This window comes from Cervus elaphus, chromosome 13 (assembly GCF_910594005.1).
Source record: "Cervus elaphus chromosome 13, mCerEla1.1, whole genome shotgun sequence".
Lineage (NCBI taxonomy): Eukaryota > Metazoa > Chordata > Mammalia > Artiodactyla > Cervidae > Cervus > Cervus elaphus.
The window spans coordinates 26,202,355-26,226,075 of record NC_057827.1 but is presented as its reverse complement, the minus strand read 5'-3'; the positions used below and the strand labels follow the sequence as shown (position 1 = coordinate 26,226,075).

The following is a 23,721-nucleotide window of genomic DNA, read 5'->3' as shown; positions in this document are numbered from 1 at the left end:
GATGTCACCTAGTCTGTACAGGACGCTCTGGAGGGAGCCAGTTGTTTTGTTCTGTAATGTGGTATGAAACACTTCATATTTTTTTCTGCCCCAGTTTTCAAAATCTTCAAATTTTATTTAAATCAACTAAAGTAAAAATGGAGACCCAACGCAGCAGACAAGCTGGCTGTCCTGAACACGCTCCTCCCTCTGTTCCAAGCTGAGGTCCCCCCGTACCCCCAACCCCCCCGGACAGGCCGCAGGTGGGTGACGGCTCAGCCGGAGGGCAGCTGAGCCTGGGCAATGGATGATCTAGGCCTTGGCTGACCCCGCACACAAAGAGCGCTGTGTGGGGCAGGCTGTCAACAAGCAGCCTCAGAAAACAGGCGAGAGCAGCGGGACCGAGGCGGCAGCCTGCCAGCACACTCACAGACACCAGGCCCCCGACGAGGTCGTTGGCGTGAGGATCATCGTCCTTAGCACCGAACTGGGGTGAATATAATTCAGTGGTTCTTAGAATTTCCAGCACACGGTCTAAGGCTTCTGTCACAGGCATGGGACTGCTTTCCTGGGCAGCATTGATGATATTGATGACCTACAATAATACAGAAAGAAAAGTCCTGACTCTCATCACCTTAAAGGCAATGAGAAAGCAATCCAAAGAGTCAGGCTGGCGGTGGGGCTCGTTGTTAACTTAAGACAGTCAGAGTGCTCCCCTCGCCCTCCTCTCTCCACAGAGGCAGCCGCTCCGCACAACTAGGGGAGCCTCATCACTGTTGGGGGTCGCCGTGTCACCTTGGTGATGGGTGCCTCGATCGTCATGGAATGAATCCGGGCCATGGAAGAGTGTCGTCTCTGGCTGGAAACTGTGGAGAGACCAGGTGGTGCAGGGATCAGGGCGAGCGCGGCCTCAGTCACTGTCTCCCACCCTCCTCCAGGCCCGAGTGAAGGGGCAGGACCAGAGCTTCCTGGCGGCTCAGCTCCCTCCCCATCCTACCAAGCCTGGGATTCTGGCAGACCAACTCTGCCTCCTTTGGTTCAAGGCACTGGGAGGCATGTGACCCCCTAGACTGAACCTCTGAGGTCACAGGCCAGCGAGAGGACAGAGGAAGCCATCTAGCAAGTCGAGGCCACACATTAGCCTCTCTGTGTCTGTAACAATGACATTTTATAACTCAGCTTGCTGCTACCCAGGAGAGAAACATTCTGAAAGACAATGCTACACAGGCCCTTTGTTTCATATATGGCGGGAACAATAAATACAACTCAATTAACTGAAATCCGTGAGTATTTCTGGTTCAGTTTTTCAAGGCATCCTTTGGTGCTTTCCACTGTTCTGCTTGAGATTGTTACCTAAACGGTCTAGATTAGCTGAGGTAGGTGGCAGGTCTTACGCTCTACTGTTTGTTAATTTTTTGTTGCTCCTGTCAAGACCCACTTCCTCTGGTGTGGGGAGAAGCCTGGGCGGTGAACGGGCAGGAAAAGACACTCAGTGGTGTTCTGTCTCTCCCTGAAAGCCCCACTGTCCAGCCACATGCTGTTTACCAAAGGCTAGAGATGACCACACACTGCTCTACCCGCTGAGATGTCAGCCTTATTTTACCGAACAAGGGCCTGAGCAGAAACAACCAGGACTAACCTACTCAGGGGCTCTCACATGTTTTAAATTGCAGAGACCAACAAAAACTCCCTAAATCTAATGTTGGTGACCGGCACATGGATGCTATCTTTCCATTTTACCCAACAAGGTCATTAAACCGAAAGTAGAAACCACTATTCTATCCCTATGTCATAATAGGACTTGTTCTCATTAAAAAAATATAGTGAAGGTGACATACAGAAACCAAACAATACAGTCAATACAATAAGGTGAAAAAGAATAAAGATTGTTGTTGACTATGTGTGCAGAAAATCTGAAAGACTCTACAAATGCTACTCTGATTACAATCAGTAAGTTTTATCAACATTACTGAGTGGAATGTTAATACACAAAAGTCAATTATATTTCTATATATTAGCAACAAACAACTGGAAACTAAAATTAAAAAAACCATTATGAAAGCATCAAAAAAATCAGTATTCAGGAATAAATCTAATGGAAATCTAAGTGTAGGACTTAAACACTGAAAATGCAAAACACTGCTGAGGAAAAAAGACAACCTAAATAAAGATAAAGAGCATGCTCATGTTTTGAAAGACTCAGTATTATCAAGATTTCAAGTTTCTCTTGATCTATAGATGTAAGACACTCCCAAATAAAATTCCAGGAGGTTTTGTGTGTGTGTGTGTGTGTGTGTGTGTGTGAACTAAGTAGCTGATTCTAAATGCTATATGGAAATGCAAAGAACCTAGAATAGTCAAGATAATCTTGAAGAACTTTACCAGATATCAAGACTTATCATATAACTGTAGTAACTGATCGTGGTATTGGTGCAAGCAAGGACTAACGGAACAATGAAACAGAATACATGAGTCCAGAAACAGACCATATATATATAGTCAACTGGTTTACAAGAATGATACTATAGGAAAAGATGGTTTTTCAATATGGTGATGGGACAGTTGGGTTTCCCTGTAGGGAGAAAATTCATCCTTGATCCCTACCCTCACTCAATATAAAAACTGATTTGGAATGAATCATAGAGCCAAAGTGAAAGATAAAACAATAAGGCTTATAGAAGAAAATGTGGGAGAACAGTCTTCATGACCTTGGGATAGAGAAAGAGTTCTTAAACAGGACACAAAAAAGCACTAGGTATAACAGAAAACACTGATGAAATGAACTTTAAGATTCATTAAGAACCTCTGTTCATTAAAAGACTATTAAGAGTGAAAATGCAATCCACAAACTAAGAACAGTATGTCTGGAATACTTATATCCACATCTAGAATATGAAAAGAATTCCTACAACCAACAAGCAAGAGATAACCCAATGATAAAAATGGGCAAAATTTATGAATGTCACTTCACAGAAGAGGATATCCAAATGGCCAGTAAGCATACGAAAGGGGTGTCGTATGGAAAATTAAAATTAAAACCACATCTGGTAGAGTAGCTATAGTTTAGAACCTAGTGTAACCCAGTATGAGAGAATGAGGAGCAATTGGAACACTCAAAGATGAGTGATGGCATGAGGTACAAGCCATGTTGGAGAACTGTGCACAGAGGCCCCACAGTGCCAGTCCTAGGGGACGGACACACATGTCCACAAAGGAAGACTCGCATACAAGCATTCACAGCAGCCTTACCCGTAAGAGCCCTCACACGGAAAGATGAACACAAAAAGACCATTCCTAAGAGAACAGATAACAAATTGTGGCATATACAAACAATGAAGTGCTACCAAGCAATAGAAAAGAACGAAATGCTAATACCCCCAGCAACGTGGATGAACCTCCAGAACGCTAAGACGAGGGAAAGGGGCCATACTGCGTGTACACTGTACGATTCCATTTCTATGAGGCACAAGAAGAGGCCAAATTAACTCATGTGCAAGAAATCAGTGGATGCCTCTGTGTGGTGAGATCTGTATGCGAGTGCAGGCCTGCATGTGTGTCTTTTCTGTATCTAGTTTGGGGTGGGTGGTAACAGTCTATACAGGTCAACGGTACAGAACTGTCAAAACATATTGAACTCAACACTTAATATGAATTATACGTAAATTACAAGTCAATCAAAAAGAACAGAGGTTAAAACCCCAAAACATTAAAAGAAAAATGTTTAACTCTTCAAAATAGAGAAATGGACAAAGTAACACAAAGGATGAAGAGGAGTCAGAGTGTGGCAGCGAGGATGGTCTGGGGCGTCCGAGTGGTCTCTGCTCTGCTCAAGGGCCGTGCAGCGAGGACCATGGTGAAGATGGTGCCAGCAGCTGCCATGACCCCTGCCAGGCACCGCACCCCCTCAGTTAATCCTTACACTGTCCCCTGCGGACAGAATTATCCCCATCTGATGATACGGAAAGGGAAGCTCTCAAGGCCACTCCCAAGGCTGCACAGAGAGTAGATGAAGCTGGGACCTGAACCCAGCTTCAAGGTCAAGCTAAGGCCCGAGTACACACACTTCCCTGCACCACCTCTGCCCCCTGCCCCTGCAGCAGAGGCGGGGAATCTATTCTTTATTCCCGGACTCCATCAGAAGGGTCAGATGAACCTACTGGCAAAGGAGTCAGGGGCAAGGGAGAAATGCACGCAGACTTCTATAGGGGCCCCTCCCGTCTGCTGAGCTTGAGGGTGGGGGCAGTGACCCAGACAAGATGAGGAAGGGAGCCTCATGTTTCCATGTGCCCACCACTCAGAGGAGCACGTTTTTTTCCTCTTGTCTTTGTCACCTACCTTCATTTGTTCGAGAGGCAACAGTTTTGACATCTAGGGAGCTTTTTCTCCTGTCTTTATGTTTGCCTGACTGATTATCTGTGGAAATAAATTATAAATTACCTCCGTGAAGAGATTTTAACAACATATTAGTATAATTACCAATATGAAAGCTTTAAAAGACAAAATTTAAGGTTTAGAATACCACTTAGGATGCTGCAAAAATCAACACAGTACACCAAGATGAAGTATCTGAACACCTGGGTTTAAGTGAGACAAACTTTCTCAAAAAATTTTCCACTCACCATAAACAAGGGCTTTTCAGTTTCTAGATTGTGTAATTACAGAGTCTCAAGCCACAGAAATGAACTCAGAATTTCACCTACTTCTACATAGTTGAACAAGTGGTGGGAAAATTCTGATCCCCATCCACCCTTGTCCCAAAGTGAAAAAATCTTTTCTGTGTTTTTTCTACAATACAAGCCCTAAAATGTCCCAGGGGAGACTATGCCTCTCTTCTGGAGGCAGGACAGGGAGTGGTGGTCTGGGGTCTACTTCTTTGAGACCCATTTCTGTGGATGGCACCACTGACCCTCCAGCCCAAACAGGAGGTGTCTGCCTCCTCTCTCCCCCGGACCCCACACCGATCAATGACAAGGCCAAGTTAACCTTCCTTCCTGCGCCCTCCTGGGTGTCACCCGGGGTGCCAAGCCTCTCCAGCCTGTTCTCATTTCACAGATGAGGACACTGGGAGCCCTGTGAGATGAGCTTGGCTCTCCCTTTTCCCACTGGCAGTTCCAATCGTCTCTGCCTTCTCCTGGCTTCCTCCCCTGGACTCTTGCTCGCATACAGGATCCAAAAGCAGGCTCTTAGTACTCCTCTCCACCATCCAGAACCTTCTCCACTTGCTCTCTGGTACGTTCTCCTCTATGGGGGCACTGACAACAACCTTGTCAAGATCGCCGATGACCTTCCTGTTGCTACCTCTGAAGGACCCAAGTCCGTCGTTACCTGACTCTTCTGACTTGTGTACTAGACACTAGTCAGTGCTAGACTGAGCTTGCTTTCTGAAAACAGCTCTGCACACGTCCACTCTGGCTTTCCCTGCGTCTCCTGCTGTTCCTTCCTGGTCTTCATCACCATGTCTCCTGTTCCTCAGCACCCCGGCGTTCCCATAGGTTCATCCTCTGCACCCCCTTCTCTTCTCAGACAGCAGAGTCTCCTCATTCTTCCCCACAGCCTTTACTCAGTCCCGAGCTGTCGTATCCCGGGCCTTCCTCCCGAGCCCCAGACTTCCATCCTCCCCGGTCACTCGTCACTTCCATGGGGACACCCAGCCCTCAGCACTTCAGATGAGCTCGTTGTCTTCTCCCAGGCCATTCCTCATCCCAGTCACTGGGCAGCATCTACCTTTCCACTTAGCTGGAGACAAGTTGTCCGTGACAGCTCCCTGCTGCTGCCCTCCCTCAAGTGTTCAGGTGTGATAAATGTCTAGATTCCACGTCCTAAACGTCTCTCCCCACTCCTTCCCTGTCCAGGCTCAGACACCTGTCAATTGTCCTCCGGGTTATAGGGACAGCCTGCCTCACCGGTCCTACCAGCCCCAGCCTTGCTCTCTACGACCCATTCTCTCCAGACAGTGCTCACTCTTCTGATTAAAACACTGTAATGGTGCTTCCCTGTTTTTAGGGTCAGATGTAAATTCCCCAGTGTGGACCCAGGGTCCCTTGTGTCTGAAACTTGTCTCTCCAGCTACCACGAGTTACCTATGATGTGGTAGGCCACCTCCCAGACCTCTCTGCCGTGGCACTAACTGCTCACCCCCACTTAGGAAGGCGCCCCCTCCTTGGCTGCCTTCTCCGCCTGGTTAACACTCCATCCTCTTGGAGATGCAGGTCAGATGTGGTTCAGGTATCATCTCCTCTGGGGAGCCTTCCCCTAATGCCTCAGCCCCACCCTGACCCCCACCCCACCAGGAACCACCGGCTTTACTGTGCAGCTCCCTCACTAATTGTGAATGACATGAAGGCAGAAATGACCTTTCCCACCCCTTCCTGGGTGACTAGCGCTGCCAGCACATTGCAGATGCTCAACAGACACGCATCTGCTTCTCCAGACATATGCACACACACAAACCAGAGCACCACTAATAAACCACTCTGAGTCCATGGCTCACCTGCTCAACACCCTCAGCACCTCGGAGGTAAAGAGGAACTCCCTGGCAGTCAAGGACAGGAGCAGTGTGCTGGCTGCAGCCAGCCGTTGATCTCTCGCAGTCTGGCCCACAAGTGAGCTGCAGGGACACAGCTCTCCTGTCTCAGGAACAGCCTTGACTCTGCTCCTCCGCCTCCAACCGGGGACACGGTGTCCCGCCCAAATGCTCATTACCCCGTCCAGCCACACCTACTCTAACCACTCAGACTGCAGCGTCTCCTCGCTCTGAGCTCCAAGGAGACTGGTGTCCAAACAGCGGGCTGAGAAGCTGCGCTGTGACCTCCTGCAGTTCCCTCCTTCGTCTCCCTTTCTGCCACTCAGCAAACATTCGCTGAGCGCCTGGGGCAGGTCAGACTCTAAGGCAGGCACCAGGGATGCGAAGACGACTGAGGCTGCTGCCTCCAGATGGAGATCTTCATTTCCCCCCAACACCGAAGGACCCTCCACGATCCCACCTCCTTCCCACACTCACCTTTTGTACCAGTCGGAATGTTGCCCGGCTCTTTGTAGAACACACTGCACTCTCCCTCTTTAGTCACTGTTCTTATGTCTGGATCGCTTTTCCTCTGTACCTGTCTCCTCACTCCAGTCCACCTCTCCCTGTCTGGAGCGTGCCTCGCTCCCCTGCCTTCCTCCCCAGTAACGGTCATTCTTGATCACCTGCTGTGTGCCCCTGCTGTCCATATGTCCCTCCTCTTTTCAGGTTAAAGCCTGATCATTCCCGGTGCCCAGGGGAACTGTCCCAGCACGTGCCTCAGACTCCTGGAGCTGGCCGTCTGGGCTTGAGTGCCAGCTGACCACTTCCTAGCTGGATGTCCCGGAGCAAATCATGGGGCTTTTCATCTCCTTGTCTGTAAAAAGGGAGCCTGGTCTGTAAGGTGTCTCCCCCACTTAAGTCCTCCCAAGACAGCCCTGAGGTGAGGCAGGTCTGATGGGGTGTCCCCGCTGAAGACGTGGTCCGACACCAACACCACTGCCTCTTCAAGCATCAGGCTGACAGACCACACTCCGCTCAGCACAGCTTCACGGACGTGCACGCCCTGGAGGTGAGACGTGCCCAGGACACCTGTCAGAATGCCCACCTGTGCTCAGGACCCGGGAGTCGGGGAGAGAGATGCTGCTACAGCGCTAGGAAAACACAGTGCCACCCACGCACCAGGTGAGCTCATCGGAGGTAGGGCCTGTTTTCAGTTTTTCAAAAGCTCAATGAAAAAAAAAAAAGCTCAATGAACCCTAAGCATGAATACAGGGCACCGTACCTGTGTAACTGTCAGTCTGAACACTTTCAGCTATCTTCTCCGCCTAGAAATGAATATCAGAAGCCATTAGTTCTCAGTGCCTAGTGATGCAGTAAGGGAAATCTTGCTGGGCCCCCAGGGTCCCCAGGGCTCCCCCTACATACCTTATTGTTGCCATTGCACACTCTGATAATGGACACATAGTGTCTAATTTTTCTGCAAGTAGAAAACAATGCATTATATTCCTCCTGGCCCTCAATTCTGGTGGAGAGCTAGCTAGTTTTTCCCTTATGAAAAGAGCATCTCTCTTTCATAACACACACCTTGGAGAGAGCAGTTCTTTGCTTGTGGTCAAGGTTGCCAATAAACAAACAAGAGTCTACAGGCATTCCCTGGTGTCTCTGAAGAAGTCAGGCTGACTCTTCAGTGAAAAGAACAAAATCCTTCTGAGCCATCGCAACATACAATTAAAAAGACCCAGGTTTCAAAAATGTACTCCACGTTAGCTAACCAAAAGCCTTTAGTTCTGTCACATATTTTCATGTTCACAAGCCTTTACACTGATGCTCGTTTTCGAGTTTCAGCAGAGCCTGCTCACAACACTCATTGAAACAGTCATAGGCCCCTCTGGGACCGAATGTGAGCGTCTAGAACCAGGTGGCTGGGGTTCTCTTGAGAGTTGCTGGCTCTCCTCACTTATTTACTGTTCTTTCCATTTTTCAGCTTTTCCCCTTGATAATCCAATCCCGCCCAATGAGGGAAGGACATAAAAAGGCAGAGTCAGAACAGAGAGCCCACACAGAGCCGACACCCTGAGGCAGAAGCCAGCTGGCAACCAGGCCTGGTAACCAACACATGAGCCTCACGGGCAACGTGGGGGTCTGTGGCCCGGCTCCGCCGAGCGCTGTAGCCAGGCCCTGGGCTGAGCCTCTCCCAGCCTCAGCTTCCTCATCTGTCAACCAGAGACGGTCACAGAGCCGCCGTCACAGGGCTGCGGGGAGGAGGAGGTGAAGGGATGCCCAGCAGGCCCTGAGCCCCTGTCCAGGGAGTGAAGGGCTCCCAGATGGCATCGTGGTTACAACACTGTTACACACCTCCTCCTCTTCTTCATGACCAAGAACATACACTAGGTATGATTTTACATTTTGACTTTTGTATTTATCAGAAACATTTTCCCTGTGATTGAATTCTCTATGATCATCATTTCTAATTGTGGTACATTTTATTGTTGAGTGTTCTGCAATTCACACTCAATTTTCCACTGTTTGTATTATTTAACATAGATTCCGAGACAAACTATGACACTTTTAGGCTCTTGATATACACTGCCTTCCAATCTGTGGTCACACCTGTTTCATATGAGTTTCTATAAATGACAGTATTTAAAATACTTTATCTAATTTGATAGTTCTGTGCAGAAATGATACAGAGGCTACCAAAATCAGATGTGTGTGTGTGCTCAGTCATGTCTGACTCTTTTGAGACTCCATGAACTGTGTAGTTCTCCAGGCTCCTCTGTGCATGGGATTTTCCAGGCAAGAATACTGGAGTGGGTTGCCATTTCCTTCTCCAGGGGATCTTCCCAACCTAGGGATCGAATCTGAGTCTCCTGCACTGCAGGCAGATTCTTTACCTGCTAAGCCAGAGAGAAATCTTTTAAATACAGAGTCCACCAGTGAGTGTTCTTGGCACAAAGCTCAGTGAGGTGGCATTGGATTTAAATGCTTTCATCTTTTATGTATGTGGTCACACAGCTTAAGCAGGACTGTCGGAGTCTTGCAGCTCTGGGTCACCAGCAGGAGGGTCAGGCTGTGACCATGAGGAAGCCACCCTGGAAGGTCACACTTTGGTGGTAACTGACCTGGTTACCAGGTCAGGAAACTTCTTATAAGTTTCCATGTGCGGTTCTTAACTTACTTAAGTATTTAAAGCATATGCTGCAATAAGCCAAACATGGTATATTGACTGAAGTACTTGTTTTTTCTACTTACCCTCCCTGTCCAATGACAGGTATTATCTTCACATTTTGTTGTACGTTATCTCCATTTTTCTTCCTGACAGAGTAAATTCCTTGCCATTCCTGTAAATGGAATGTCAGCATCATCATACACTGTGTTCCAAACATGAACCTGAGAACATCCTCCACCTCGGGCTCCTGTTCACGCCCAGTGGCCACTAGAGCAATTAGGAGAACAAGATCCAGCTAAGGAGGACAATTCAGCCAGTGACTGTTTAGATAACAGAGTTGCCTGTAAGTTTTCCAGTCAAATGGAAACAAAAAGTATTTACTCAACACAGATCCTATTTCTTAGCAAAATACAACAGAAGTCAAAGTTTCAGATCCTGAAAATAACAAAGTCCTACCTAGAAGGCTATTATGAAGAGAAAATCTGGTAACACTCACAAACTCCTTGCCAAGTGCTGACACACACAGACGGCCAGTAAGGGGCCTGTTTGGTTTTGCACATGTGTCTGTCTGTCTGCACTCCTCTCAGAATGACATGAGGCCTGTACCTCCCTCTACTCCAGGGCTAGCTCAGCAGTGAACGGGACTTCTCTGACTACTGGGACAGGCTCTTCATGGTGGGGTCTGCGGCCTTAACAATTCCATCATCGCCATCCAGCTGTCCTATCTGGGGGTGAGCACAGAGCTGGCACGTGGTAAATGGTCAAGGACCACTTGGGGCCTTAGTTTACTGAATGGAAAAGCTGGATCAAGGTCAGACCACGGAATCTTGGCAGCCAGGCTAAGGGACCTGAGCGCTCCATGAGGGGGTGACATCATCAGTGATGACCCGGCGAGACTCATCTCCAGCAGAGTGGGGGGACTGACTGGAAGTGAGGGTCCTGGGCCGGGAGGCCTAACTGCGTTCAGCTACCGCCGTCTTGGAGTGTGGGGAGGAGGTCCTGAACGTGGTCAGGCCCAGGCCATGGATCCAGCCCTGCTGATGGATTTGATAAAGAGGGGACAAAGGGGGAGGGAGAATCCAAAACGAGTCCAGGATTCAAAGTCCAAGCAGGAGTGAAGACAGTCAACAAGCAGAGACAGATGAGGACCGAGAGAGACTAAGCTTTCTGTCAGTGGGGGATGAGAGAGAATCATCGCTCTACAGGTTGGTTCCAAGATGACAGCAGGTGTTGAGACAAACCTTGGAAAAGACCTTCAGGTGAAAACTGGGGAATGGGAGGCAGGTATGCAGAGGAGAAAGGATGCTCAATGACACAAGAGCTTTTGAGGGACCAGCAGGGGACAGAGCACCCTGTAAACCTGGGAGGAAAGGATGGGGAGAGGGGATCTGGAGAGAGGGGTAAGTGGGGAGTCCCGGGGGCTGCAGAGGGTGCAAGGGGTGAAAAGCTGGGACTCCCGGCAGCCCAGCGGTTAGGACTCTGCACTTCCACTGCTCAGGGTACAATTTGCATGGCGAAGCCAAAAGGAAAAAAAATTATAAAAAGCTCAAGGGCTCCTTGTTTGCAATATTTTCCATTTTAACATCACTGGAATTTCTCCTGTGCCCCCCAGAATATCTGGCTGGTTGGACAACTAGAACCTGACACTCCAAAGCCCCAACCATCATCTAACCTCCTATGAAGGCTCCAGCCCCGTCCCCAGCACAGATCTGAACCCTCTCCACGGACCACAGCCCACTGTTCGTCCAGGCTGGCCGCTTCTCAACAAGCCCTTCGTATCCCTGGGAAGATTCCATTAGAAAGGGCATGTCCTCAAAAACAAAAAAACAAACAAACAAAAACCTGCCCAGCTAAGTGGTCTGTCCTGCTGCAGTGTGGCCAGCCAAGTAGGAATGACCAGCAACGGACATGTGGCAGCTCTTACACTCTCCCCAGGAACTCAAGATCACGCAGAACCAATGCCCTGGCTCCATTCTGAAATAAAGCAGTTAAGTATAGAGGTTGATAATAGGATAGTATTTGCTGCTCACAGCAAACACAGATGTAGAGAACATGTGTCCTGCTGTTGGTGTTTGAGGCCCTTCATACCTGGTGCCCCATGGCAAGACTCAGGAGGCGAGACGCTGCCCACAGGGGTCTGGGGGGATCTCTGGACCTGCAGCTAATCTGCTGGATTCCCCCATCCCACCCCATCTCCACTTGCTCTCCTGAGAGGGAGAGGAGTGCCTCACTGACCCTGCTGCTGCCAGATAGAGCGGTGCAAGAGCCCTCGTGTCTGTCTGACAGCCCACAGAGCCTCACGACAGAACTGCAGGCTGACCCCGTGGCTGCCCTGGACCTGGCCGCCGCGACTGGGGAGGCCACCGTGGGTCTGCATGGCTGCTCCTGTGGCTGCCTTTGGAGGATGCCCCCCTCGGCCCAGCAAGGGAACACTGGTGGGCCTGAGTTCCTGCGTTCTCTTCATTCATTACCACCTCTGTTTCTCTTTCCAGAGAACCTGCCACTCTCTCTGGTAAGAAAATCTTCCTCCTTGACAGAAGGGAGAGCTGAAGGAAATCAGGATGCATTCAGAGCCCACATCGGCTACTCCACGAAGGTGCATCACCCGGCCCCGCAGCTGGTCAGCCCCTTCCCTGTTCTCACTGCAAAGCCACCCCTGAGTGTGCAGGACACCCGCCCACTCACAGGGTCCTCGGGGGGCCCAAGCCAAGTGGGGCTATGAACCCTGCACAGCCCTTCTGCCCCCGCTGGTAGCCTGCCCTCGTGGGTGACCAGACAGGCGTGGGGCCACATGCCCCAGGGACAGCACTTCCAAGGGCCTCCAATGGCCGGCAGGACAGCAGCTCACCAACTTCTCAAATGTTTTAAAAAATCATATTCACTATCCCAATTCCTAAAAGTTAAAAAGAGCCCAGCAGAAAAGCCTGGGAATGACTATGGAAAGCAGTGGCCTTTTCCTTCCTGGCGTATTTTAAAAGCTAATACCAGTGAGGTGTTGACAGAAGCCAGGGTTCAGAGACAGAAACAACCTCCAGCCGGAGCCCGCCTCTGTGTCTGTCCTTAGCACCACGGTACTGCAACTCCTCATGTCATAGTTTATCTGTCTGTTCTGTGTCCTGGAACGTATTCTCTGAGCAGTTTTTCTTTGCTCATCTTTCTATACCGGAATTCAGCACAGTGCCTGGCATTCAAAAAATGCTGACCAAGTGAACAAGGCCCAGAGAACTGATGGGCTCAGCTGTGTTCTGAGAACGTGTGGATTCACTGGCCATCCTTTACCCTGACCACTGCCAACATCCATCACTGAGAAGATTAATTATTAGAAAGATCAACTTACTTATTACAAAAATGAAAACAATGACTTTATGTGTCAAACTTACTCTTCCTGGCTGGTCAGGTTATATGTACTTTCCTAGCCTCAGTTTCCTCATCTGCAAAGTGGGCACAACAGGGATACCACCACCCATGGTTCCCCAGGCCTGAGGTTCCCCAGCTGTGGCAGTGCTCAGCGAGTGTTCAACCTCCTTCCACCCCTCTCTGCTCCTGTGGAAGGGACCAGGGTGCCACTCTCTTACTCACCTTGCATGAATTTATAGTATCGAGCAAATCAGCCTTTTTTTCATTTATAGGCACTTCTGCTATCTCCTTCCCTATTAACTCGCCTGACTGATAGCCCATTGTTGTTTCGAATGCTGGATTTGCATACTGGGGGGTGGGGAGACAAAAGAGAAAACATCAAGTCAATTAAAAGAAATGTTGAAAAGAGGACAATCAAAGGTGTTCAACCTAAACCATCATAGTTTTCCCCCAGAAAGCCCAGGAGCCTGGCGCTCACTATGACGATTCTAAAGTTACAAGAGCACAACCCCAGGAAAACCCTGGAGTCTGGAGAAGCCTCTGCTCTGGTGATGCTGGGCTGGGCTTTCTGCCGTGTTCTCCTGAGGTCCAGGGAGGGCGGCAGGCTAGCTCCCACTTAAACACCCTTGGAGGAAAGGAGCATGGAGACACCTGGGGCTGCTGCACATGGGCTGTTGGGATTACGATACTGAAAGAAAGCACCATCTGGGAGTCTGACCCACCCAGCCCCTACTTCCAAAAGTCACTTAGCTCCTCCCAGGTTTCAGTCTGCACATCTGTTTAATGGGGATGAAACATTTATTTAGCCTCTCTCACATGATGCAAATGAAAAATGAATTTGGAAAGCAGGCTGTGACAAAGGAAATGTTTACAAATATAAGGCTTTATGGTTAAGTTTCAAATAGGACTGTAAGAGTACAAGAAAATGCCTGGGAGAGCTGTGTGTGCGCTAATAAAAATAACATAATGATGATGATAAACAACAGTCATGCTGTTTAAGGTTTGTTTTCCTTGCTAGGCACCACAGCAAGCAAGTTACACACATCTACTCCTTTCAGTCCTCAGAACATCCTTACGAAAGGCAGGTGATTGTCAGTGTTAATATTATTCCCATTTGTATAGATGAGAGAGCAGATTCAGACAGATTGAGTAACCCGCCCGTAGATGCTCAGCTCGGTAGAGGCCGAGAATAATGGAACGCAGGCCTGACTGATACCAAGCCTGTGCTCTCAACCACCGGCCAGTGTCACGTCTCAGGGCACCGACTCCTGCATGTGGACATCATCAGGCTCTTTACCAAGAAAGCTACAGTTGAAGTGAAGAACTGCAGTGCTCATTACTAAAATCAAAGTGCGGCTCATTCTCAAACACAAGGAACATTCCCTTGGCACAACTCCCTCTTTTGCTGTTATCTGAGAACACATGTTACCTGGTTGTTGTTATCTGAAAGCCATGTGACCCTCTTTCACTTTTTAATTTTATTGAAGTCTAGTCACTGTACAACAAAGGAAATCATATGTATATGTTATATACATATATCCATTCTTTTTTAGATTCTTTTCCCATATAGGTCATTACAAAATACTGAGGAGAGTTCCCTGTGCTATACTATAGGTCTTTGTTGGTTATCTATTTTTTTAAAGGTTATTTTCTTTTACTGTGGACCATTTTTAAATGAAAGCTTTATTATCTTAAGTCACTTATATGAAGCCACTTTGCTAATAATTTGTTAAGTACTAGATTATTTTTAAAATTTTGAGTAGTGTCCAGTAAATTTCTATAGTTTCTATAGTAAACTACCATCAAAAACAGTTAAGAAAGGAAAGAGCACACAGCCCTTATGGGCAGGGCCTGTCCTTATTGCAACAGTCTCTCCCCACCCGGCTCCAAAATCCTGGATAAAGGCCCCTCCTTGCATAATAAATAAACAAGCAAAAAGGAGAGAAAAAATAAATGCCAGTGCCACATGTCTACAGAATACTTTCTAACACATTAAGTAATTATTAGAAACTTTTCTTACCCCAGAGGGAACTTATCTTAGACTTTATATTTTACACATTTTGTTCTAATAAACCTCTAAGGAAAAACTGGTCCCTTGAACTTCAAAGAGAGAAAGAAAAAAAAAAAAAAAAAACCAAAGGGGTTCAACCCTAAAAATGCAAACAAACCAGAAATGAGGGACAAGCTTCCCAAATAACAAACCTGGATAATGTGGTCTTCACTTGTAATTTCAATTGCTTCTTGACTTTTCTCTAATGCAGCAAACATTGAGTTACAAGCCCTTTATGGGTAGAAAAGAAAAAGGACTGATTAATATAAATATTATAAAATGAATTATAGTCTTGGGATATTACATTAACTTACTTAAATGAATTTTTTGATTATAAAGGTAACTGATGCTAACTTGAGAAAAAGAAGGGGGGAAGATTAAAAAACAGAAGGAAGAAATAAACGCCTCCTGCAATCCTGCCACTTGGGATCATGACTCTGCACAACCTGGTGCTTTTCTTTCCATTCTAAGAACAAGTGGACCAGGGGAACCCACAGCCCGCCGTGGGCCACAGCACAGCCCTTCACTGGCTGTGGGACGTGACTGAGCCTCCCTGGGTCTCTCCCTTCTCACCATGTGCAGAGTCCTCATGAGGACTCAAAGAGAAAGTGGACTCAAGCTCCCCGCACAAAACCTGGCAGAAAAGAGGCAGCCCATCGTTTGCAGCTACCACCGTCAACAAATTCTTTTCACAAAACAGATCATCGACATCACTGGCTTTGTTCCCTGCTTCTACTTACCTTATATTGTGAGCATTCTCCCTGTCCTTGGTGGTTGAAAACATTTTTGAGTTACACAGGTAACAACGGGGTGTTTTTTTTTTAATTAGAAAATGAAAATAAATGAAATACTACATCATACACACTAGGATGGCTATAATCAAAGACAGTGTTGGTAAGGAACCCTCAAACACTGCTGGTGGGAGTGTAAAATGACACAGCTGCTTTGGAAAACAGTCTGGCAGTTCCCCAAGCTGCAAAGCACAGAGTTGCCAATTTTACTCCTAGGGAGGTGCCCGACAGAAACAAAAACATACATCCACACAAAAACTTACAGCCCACAAGTGCAAACAACCCTAATGTCCATCAACTGATGAACAGATGAACAAAATGTGATATGTCCATACAATGGGATACTATGCAGATACAGAAGGAAACACAGTCCTCACCTGTGCCATAATATGGATGAATCTTAAAAAACATTATGCTAAGTTAAAAGAAGCCAGTCACAAAAGGACCACATATTGCATAATTCTATTTTAATGAAATGTCCAGAATAGGCAAAACTATATATACAGAGAAATTAGATTAGCGGTTATCTAGGGCTGGAGGTCATGAAAATGTTCTAAAATTGTGGCAGTGGTTGCACAACTCTGTGAATATACTCAAAGCCATTGAACTGGGTACTTTAAATGGATGAATTGTATAGAATGTAAATTATATCTCAATAAATCTGTTTAAAAGTACATGAGATTAAATCATCTGAAATCCCAACACCTACACAAATCAAGTGATTGCAGCCATGAAATTAAAAGACGCTCACTGCTTGGAAGGAAAGTTATGACCAACCTAGATAGCATATTAAAAAGCAGAGACAACACGTTGCCAACAAAGGTCTGTCTAGTCAAGGCTATGGTTTTTCCAGTGGTCATGTATGGATGTGAGAGTTGGACTGTGAAGAAAGCTGAGCACCGAAAAATTGATGCTTTTGAAGTGTGGTGTTGGAGAAGACTCTTGAGAGTCCCTTGGACTGCAACGAGATCCAACCAGTCCATCCTAAAGGAGATCAGTCCTGGGTGTTCATTGGGAGGACTGATGCTGAAGCTGAAACTCCAATACTTTGGCCACCTCATGCGAAGAGTTGACTCACTGGAAAAGATCCTGATGGTGGGAGGGATTGGGGGCAGGAGGAGAAGGGGACGACAGAGGATGAGATGGCTAGATAGCATCACCGACTCGATCGACATGAGTGTGAGTAAACTCTGGGAGTTGGTGATGAACAGGGAGGCCTGGCGTGCTGCGATTCATGGGGTCTCAAAGAGTCAGACACGACTGAGCGACTGAACTGAACACAAATCAATTGGTGTTCTAGGCAATTTCTTATATAAATATACATGCAAAAAAAATACATGCAATATATATATTTATAAAAGTATAATCATACCCTACAGTTTGATAATCTTGTCCCACTGAAAAATTATATAAATATCTTTCCACATCATTAATTAGTTCCTTATCATCACTTTTAATAACATGTAATATTCTAAAGTTACACAATAATTCATTCAAACAAATTTCCCATGACTACACATTTAGGTTGCTTTCAGCTTTTTCTGCATATGCCTCAGATGATAAAAAAAAAGAATGCAACTGTCTACTTCTTCATAAAATTCATAATTGTTCATACAATGCTGTTACTTTATTCTTGGTATTACTAAGCTGTCTAGGTAAATAAGACAAAACAGCTTAGCCAATAAAAACTAGTCCTTCTTTCTTGGCATATAAAACTCAAGAGACGGTATGTGAATTAGCCCAATAAAGCTGTTATTTAAAAAAACAAGAATGAAAAAATAAGAAGTTTCCACCTCTGATAGAGCAAGCTAGGAGGAGATGGATCTGTGAGAAGCCCTACTGGATTTTATCACGTGTTTTTAAATTTTTGCAGATCTGGTAAGTAAAAAATGGTGAATCATTTTAATTTCTTTGGTTACTACTGAAGCTGAACATTTTTTTCATGTTCACTGGCCATCAGTATCTCTTATAAACTACTTGTTTATGACATGTCCTTTGTAATTTTTTTATACTGGATGTTTCCATCTTTAAACTGATTCATCAAAGCTCTTTACATATTTAGGATATTAATCTGTCTGTCCTGAATGTTATGAACTTATTTTTTCCTAGTTTGCTATTTGTCTAAATTTTTAACATTATATGGGCTTCCCGGGTGGTGCCAGTGGTAAAGAACCCAGCTGCCAATGCAGGAGATGCAAGAGATGTGGGTTCGATCCCTGGGTCAGGAAAATCCCCTGGAGGAGGAAATGGCAACCCGCTCCAGTATTCTTGCCTGGGAAGTCCCATGGACAGAGGAGCCTGGTGTTAAGGTATTTTTACCACCTGAGCCTCCAGGGCTTCGCAGGTGGCGGTAGTGATAAAGAATCTACCTGCCAATGCAGGAGACACAAGAGATGTGGGTTCAATCGCTGGATCGTTTGATCCCTGGGTTGTGAAGATCCCCTGGAGGAGGAAATGTCAACCTACTCCAGTTTTCTTGCCTGGAGAATCCCATGGACAGACAAGCCTGGCAGGCCACAGTCCATAGGGTTACAAAGTGTCAGACACGAAAGAAGCAACTTAACACACAAAGTGTTTTCACTGGGACAAGCTTAACGTTTTTATCTTGCCTAATCTGCTTCTCTTCCTTTATGAAATCTTTTTGACATCACACTGGGTTTACCAAGGCTTCACTATCCAATGACATATGTTCACTTATATTTTTAGTACTTTCGTGGCCCTACTTTTTAACATGATGCACACTGGAGTTTATTTTGGAATTGGGTGTAAGATTGGGATATAACTTAATTTTCTTTCCACATAGTTAATAAATTGTCACAATTCTGTTCACTGAAAAATCCACCTTTTCCTGTGTGGATTTAAACTGCCATGGTGAACATATATACTTATGTTCTCAATTCTTAAATACACTCATGCTTAAATACACTCATCACTACCGCCATATTTCTAGACTTTACATTCTAGGTTACTGATCTAGCAGTAACACAGATAGCTTGTCACACATAGCTTTTTAGTGCATTTTAGTATCTCAGAAGAAGCCTCTCTCTGTGGCCCTCAGTGCTCAGCCCGCACTCGTCCCTTCCCTCTCCTGTCATCCTGTCTCCCTAACAGTGGCCATCTCCCTCTGGCTGTCAGCTGGCACACCAGAGACGAAGCGCAGCATGAGGAGAGACGGTGAGTGCAGTCCTGAAGATGTGGGTTACAGCCCAGAGGACTACCTCTGTCCTGTGCCACATGTGAGAGCTTGGGCCAAAGTCAGTTAACCTCCCCGGTATCAGTCTCTGCATCATGATTCCTAATTCGCCAACAATAAGCTCCATGGCTCTCAGCGGGAAGTGTGGCAGCCAGGCTGTGGAAGACCCAGGAGTAAGGAAAGGGGCAGGCCCAAGGCCAGACATCCATCTCAAGCTACCCTGAAGAGTTTGGCAACAAAAAGGAGCTCTTTTGTAGACCTCACCAGCCCTGAAACATCTCTGCTCACAGCACTTCTCTGCTACCTCACGCTTCATTTGTCTATGAAGTATTTTCTTCTCCGCATGTGGTACCCGGCGCTGGTCCCCACCAATCTTTATACTCCAAATTCTAGCCCCCTTATCTCCCCCTGAGCGTGTACAGAGTGATTCCATTCTCTCTTGGATCCTGGTAAAGGAAATGTCAAACAGAACCCAAGGAAGAGAATGAAGATGAGAAAGAGCTACTGATATTTTTTTTTTACTTCTGTCAACCTCAGATAATTTTACTAATTTTGCTGCTTTTCTCATTCTACAAAGAACTAGGTTTATATTCTTTTCAGGTTAAAAAAAAAACAACTGTTTAGCAAGAGCAAATTACAAAATGTTTATTGTAAAGAAGAAAACATGTCACCTACCGGAAATATGTATGTACATATCAAAAAGAATTTTTAAATAAAAAACAAAACAGGTAATTCAGTATATATATTTTCACATCCTGCTTTTTTATTTGCTATTATTTTGGTGCCCCATCGTTTTTTTTTTGGCTGTGCCATGCAGCTTGTGGGATCTTAGTTCCCCCATCAGGGATCAAACGTGGGGTCCTGGCAGTGAGAGTACTGAATTTTAAATACTGGATCACCAGGGAAGTCCCCACTGGAGCCCCATCTTTAGATGTTAAGTCTCATATCACTAACATGCCTATCTGTTAGACATCCAGGCAGACTCTGAAAGTCTTATGCAAGGAGAGGTGCTTTCCCACCACCCCACCCTACTTTAGCAGGAAGTCAGTAACAGCCAAAATGGAGCCAGCTGTCCACACTCAAGTCCTCAGTTGCAGCCACACCCTGGGTGGTATGGTGGGCTTTCCCGAAGCAGCAGAATTACCTGAGTTTCAGCTGTGAGCGCACCTCTCCAAACTCCAGCTGGAGCAGTTCATTGTAACAGGCCATGGGGCTGGGGTTTTCTATATACCTCTACAAACAGAAAGGGGATGGTGCGGATCAACACATGTGTACCTTTAAATTATTATACACATATATACAAAATAATGCTTTCCAACAGACTTCTCAATTTGGTACCTGAAATCTAACAAATAATTTATCTTCAATGATAAACAGGAAATGAGATGAAAACTTACAATACCAAATCAGCATACAGTGCTTGCACATATCTGAGAACATATTAAGAAACCACTGAATTGTACACTTTAAGTGGCTGAATTGATCAACTGTACCTCAATAAAGAAAAAAAGGCAGAAAGGAGGAAAGAAAGAAAAAGGAAAGTGTTTGCTGGAAAGAGAAAAAGATAAAATTAAAAATCTTTAAAATAATTTTTTAAAACTAGTATAACCATTTAATGAAACAGCAAGTGATGGTGTGGATGTGAACTTATATGGAATGATGCACAAGATACACTGTCAAGTGACATGAAGAAATGGAAAATCATGTTATAATTATTTATGTATTTCTCCTATAAAAATGTTATATCAACTTTAAAATAAATAGCTGAATTACATAGAAAATGAATGGTATCTCAATTAAGTAGTCAATAAATGAAATTTGGAAAAACAGGGTCCATTCTTGGGCATATCCAGAGAAAACTATAATTCAAAAAGACACATGCACCCCCAAGTTCATAGCAGCACGATCTACAATAGCTGATAAGTGTCCACTGACAGAGGAATGGATACAGAAGGGTGTGTGTGTGTGTGTGTGTGTGTGTGTGTGTGTGTGTGTGTGTGTGTGTGTGTGTGTGTGTGTGTGTGTGTGTGTGTGTGTGTGTGTGTGTGTGTGTGTGTGTGTGTGTGTGTGTGTGTGTGTGTGTGTGTGTGTGTGTGTGTGTGTACACAGAAGGGGGGTGTGTGTGTGTGTATACAGAAGGGGGGTGTGTGTGTGTGTATACAGAAGGGGGGTGTGTGTGTGTGTATACAGAAGGGGTGTGTGTGTGTGTGTGTGTGTATACAGAAGGGGTGTGTGTGTGTGTGTGTATACAGAAGGGGTGTGTGTGTGTGTGTGTGTGTGTGTGTGTGTGTGTGTGTGTGTGATGGAAGCAACCTCCTAAGTGTCCACTGACAGAGGAATGGAAACAGAAGGGGTGTGTGGGGGGGGTGTGTAATGGAATACTACTTGGCCATAAAAAATGAAACAATGCCATTTGCGGCAACATGGATAAACCCAGAGATCAGCATACTAAGTGAAGTAAAAGAAAAAGAAATATATCATAGGATACCACCTATATGTGGGATCTAAAAATATACAAATGAATTTACTCACAAAACAGAAACAAACTCAGACACAGAAAACAAACTTATAGTTACAAAGGGGAAGGGATGTGGGGATGGATAAATTAGGAGCTTGAGATTAACAGATACACCCTACTGTATGGAAGATAAGTAAACAAGGTCCTACTAGGTATCACAGGAAACTACATTTCAGTATCTTGTAATAACCTTTAATGGAAGAGAATCTGAAAAAGTATATACATGTATGTATATACTTTGGCCACCTGATGCAAAGAGCCAACTCATTGGAAAAGATCCTGATTATTGGATAGATTAAAGGCAAAAGAAGAAGGGGGCAGCAGAGGATGAGAAGGTTAGATGTTATCACCAGCTCAATGGACACAGATCTGAGCAAACTGGGAGATGGTGAAGGATGGGGAAGCGTAGCGTGCTGCAGTCTATGGAGTCACAAAGAGTCAGACATGACTGAGCAACTGAAGAACAGCAAAAGCATATATATATGACTAAATCACTTTTATGTACACTTTTCTGTGTTGTTCTAACACAACAGTGTAAATTCTTCCACTAAAAAAAAGCTCAAGGGAAAAAAACCAGGGCTTAAGAATACTTTTCTTTCAGTGCCTTGAGCTATGAGGATTTTTTGATGTCTACATGTCACTGGTAAAGGCTAGAATACGCAGAAGGAAGAAATTTATTAACGCAAGTCCCATTTATATTAACTTTCGGAGTCTCGTCACTTAGATGAGCAGTATGTTGTCCTCTTTCGAGCTGCACAAGCTCACGGTGAGCAAAGACACACTTGCACACCTCTTCGCAGCTGTGTCACAGAGGTCATTCCCACTAGGCAACATTTCCCTTTACTAACATCAAACAGCAGCTCAGCTAAGCTGACAAAGGGTCATCCTCCACAGCAGAGGGACTGGCAGAGCCACGGCTTCCCCAGGCGCTCCTACTCCTGCGGACACTAACTATTCTCTACATGATGAAAACATCTCAACAAAGCAGACCACATGGAAATGGGAAGCTTGAGCCCATTCCACTACCAGATTAAGAATTTCATGAAGACATCTTACATGTCACTATGTACTATCATGTAATTCCACTCTGCTGTAATACTTGTGTTTACTTGCCCCTGTTTCTGTGGCATGCTCTTGATTTCACCTGTTCAACACATGGATAATATTCTACCTGGTGACGAGGAAGTTGAGGCTTCAGAGGCAGGGTATATGCAGGCCACTATCCACAAGCCAAAGCCAGACCAGCCTGGGGCATGGGGCCTCTTGTGATGCTCCTTCTACCACCAGTGAAGGCAGACATCCCCCTGTTGGAACCGTGATCTTGTTTGTGTGTCAAGTAATCTAAGAGCCCAGCCCTTGGTTCATGTCTTTTAAAGCTGTATGATCCTCTACGAGGCCCTGAAGCTTCCAGAGCCTTCTTCCTTACCCGCAAAACAAGACCACCCTGCATCTCTGACCATGACCACAAGAAAGCACAGCACCTGCGGACTGCTGCATGAACACACAGCAGTCACTGCTGTCCCCTGGGAGGGACAGCCAGGCCCGCTGGCCATGGGCATGATGGTCCCTAGGCCTGCAGGCCAAACACAACCATTCCTAACCACACAAGTCAGAGAGGGGACATGCCCGCCAGCTCCCACCAACTGGGAGGAGTAAGACTGCTGGCCTTGGGACGTCCTGGCGGCTTGGTGGTTAAGAACCCACCTGTCAGTGCAAGGGACACAGGCTTGATTCTTGGTCCAGGAAGAGCACACATGTCACAGAGCAACCAAGCCTCACACCGCAACTACTGAAGCTATGTGCCCTAGAGCCTGTGCTCTGCAACAAGAGAAGCCACTGCAATGAGAAACCTGTGAACCACAACTAGAAAGGAGCCTCCATTCGCTGGGACTAGAGAAAAAGCCTGTGTAGCACTGAAGCCCCAGGAAGGCCATAAATAAATAAAATTATTTAAAAAAAGAAAGAGAGAGCACTGGCCCTGCAGCTCTCTCCTCAGTGTCACGATGCCACAGGAACACCCAAGAACACTGCTCATCTGCACAGGCGCCCACCGCTGACAGGGCAGGAACAGTGGCGAGATTTCTGGGGCACAGAGCGTGCCGCCAGTAGACAAGAGGTGGGGGACCTGAGGTGGACAGGGATCCCCAGCTATTCTCGCA

General features: G+C 46.1%; 1 protein-coding gene across 4 annotated transcripts in view; it reads right to left on the bottom strand.

Moving 5' to 3' along the window:
• PDE8A (phosphodiesterase 8A) overlaps positions 1-23,721 on the bottom strand; it is a 146,179-nt gene that overhangs the window by 19,881 nt on the left and 102,577 nt on the right. For all 4 annotated transcript variants that reach the window (XM_043922612.1, XM_043922611.1, XM_043922613.1 and 1 more), the window contains 9 exons: positions 20,189-20,277; positions 15,213-15,291; positions 13,233-13,358; positions 9,737-9,825; positions 7,910-7,961; positions 7,767-7,809; positions 4,315-4,392; positions 775-845; positions 410-574 (listed from right to left, as the gene is read on the bottom strand). In XM_043922612.1, coding sequence (XP_043778547.1) covers positions 410-574; positions 775-845; positions 4,315-4,392; positions 7,767-7,809; positions 7,910-7,961; positions 9,737-9,825; positions 13,233-13,358; positions 15,213-15,291; positions 20,189-20,277 — 792 coding nt within the window. The remainder of the gene's footprint in view (positions 1-409; positions 575-774; positions 846-4,314; positions 4,393-7,766; positions 7,810-7,909; positions 7,962-9,736; positions 9,826-13,232; positions 13,359-15,212; positions 15,292-20,188; positions 20,278-23,721) is intronic.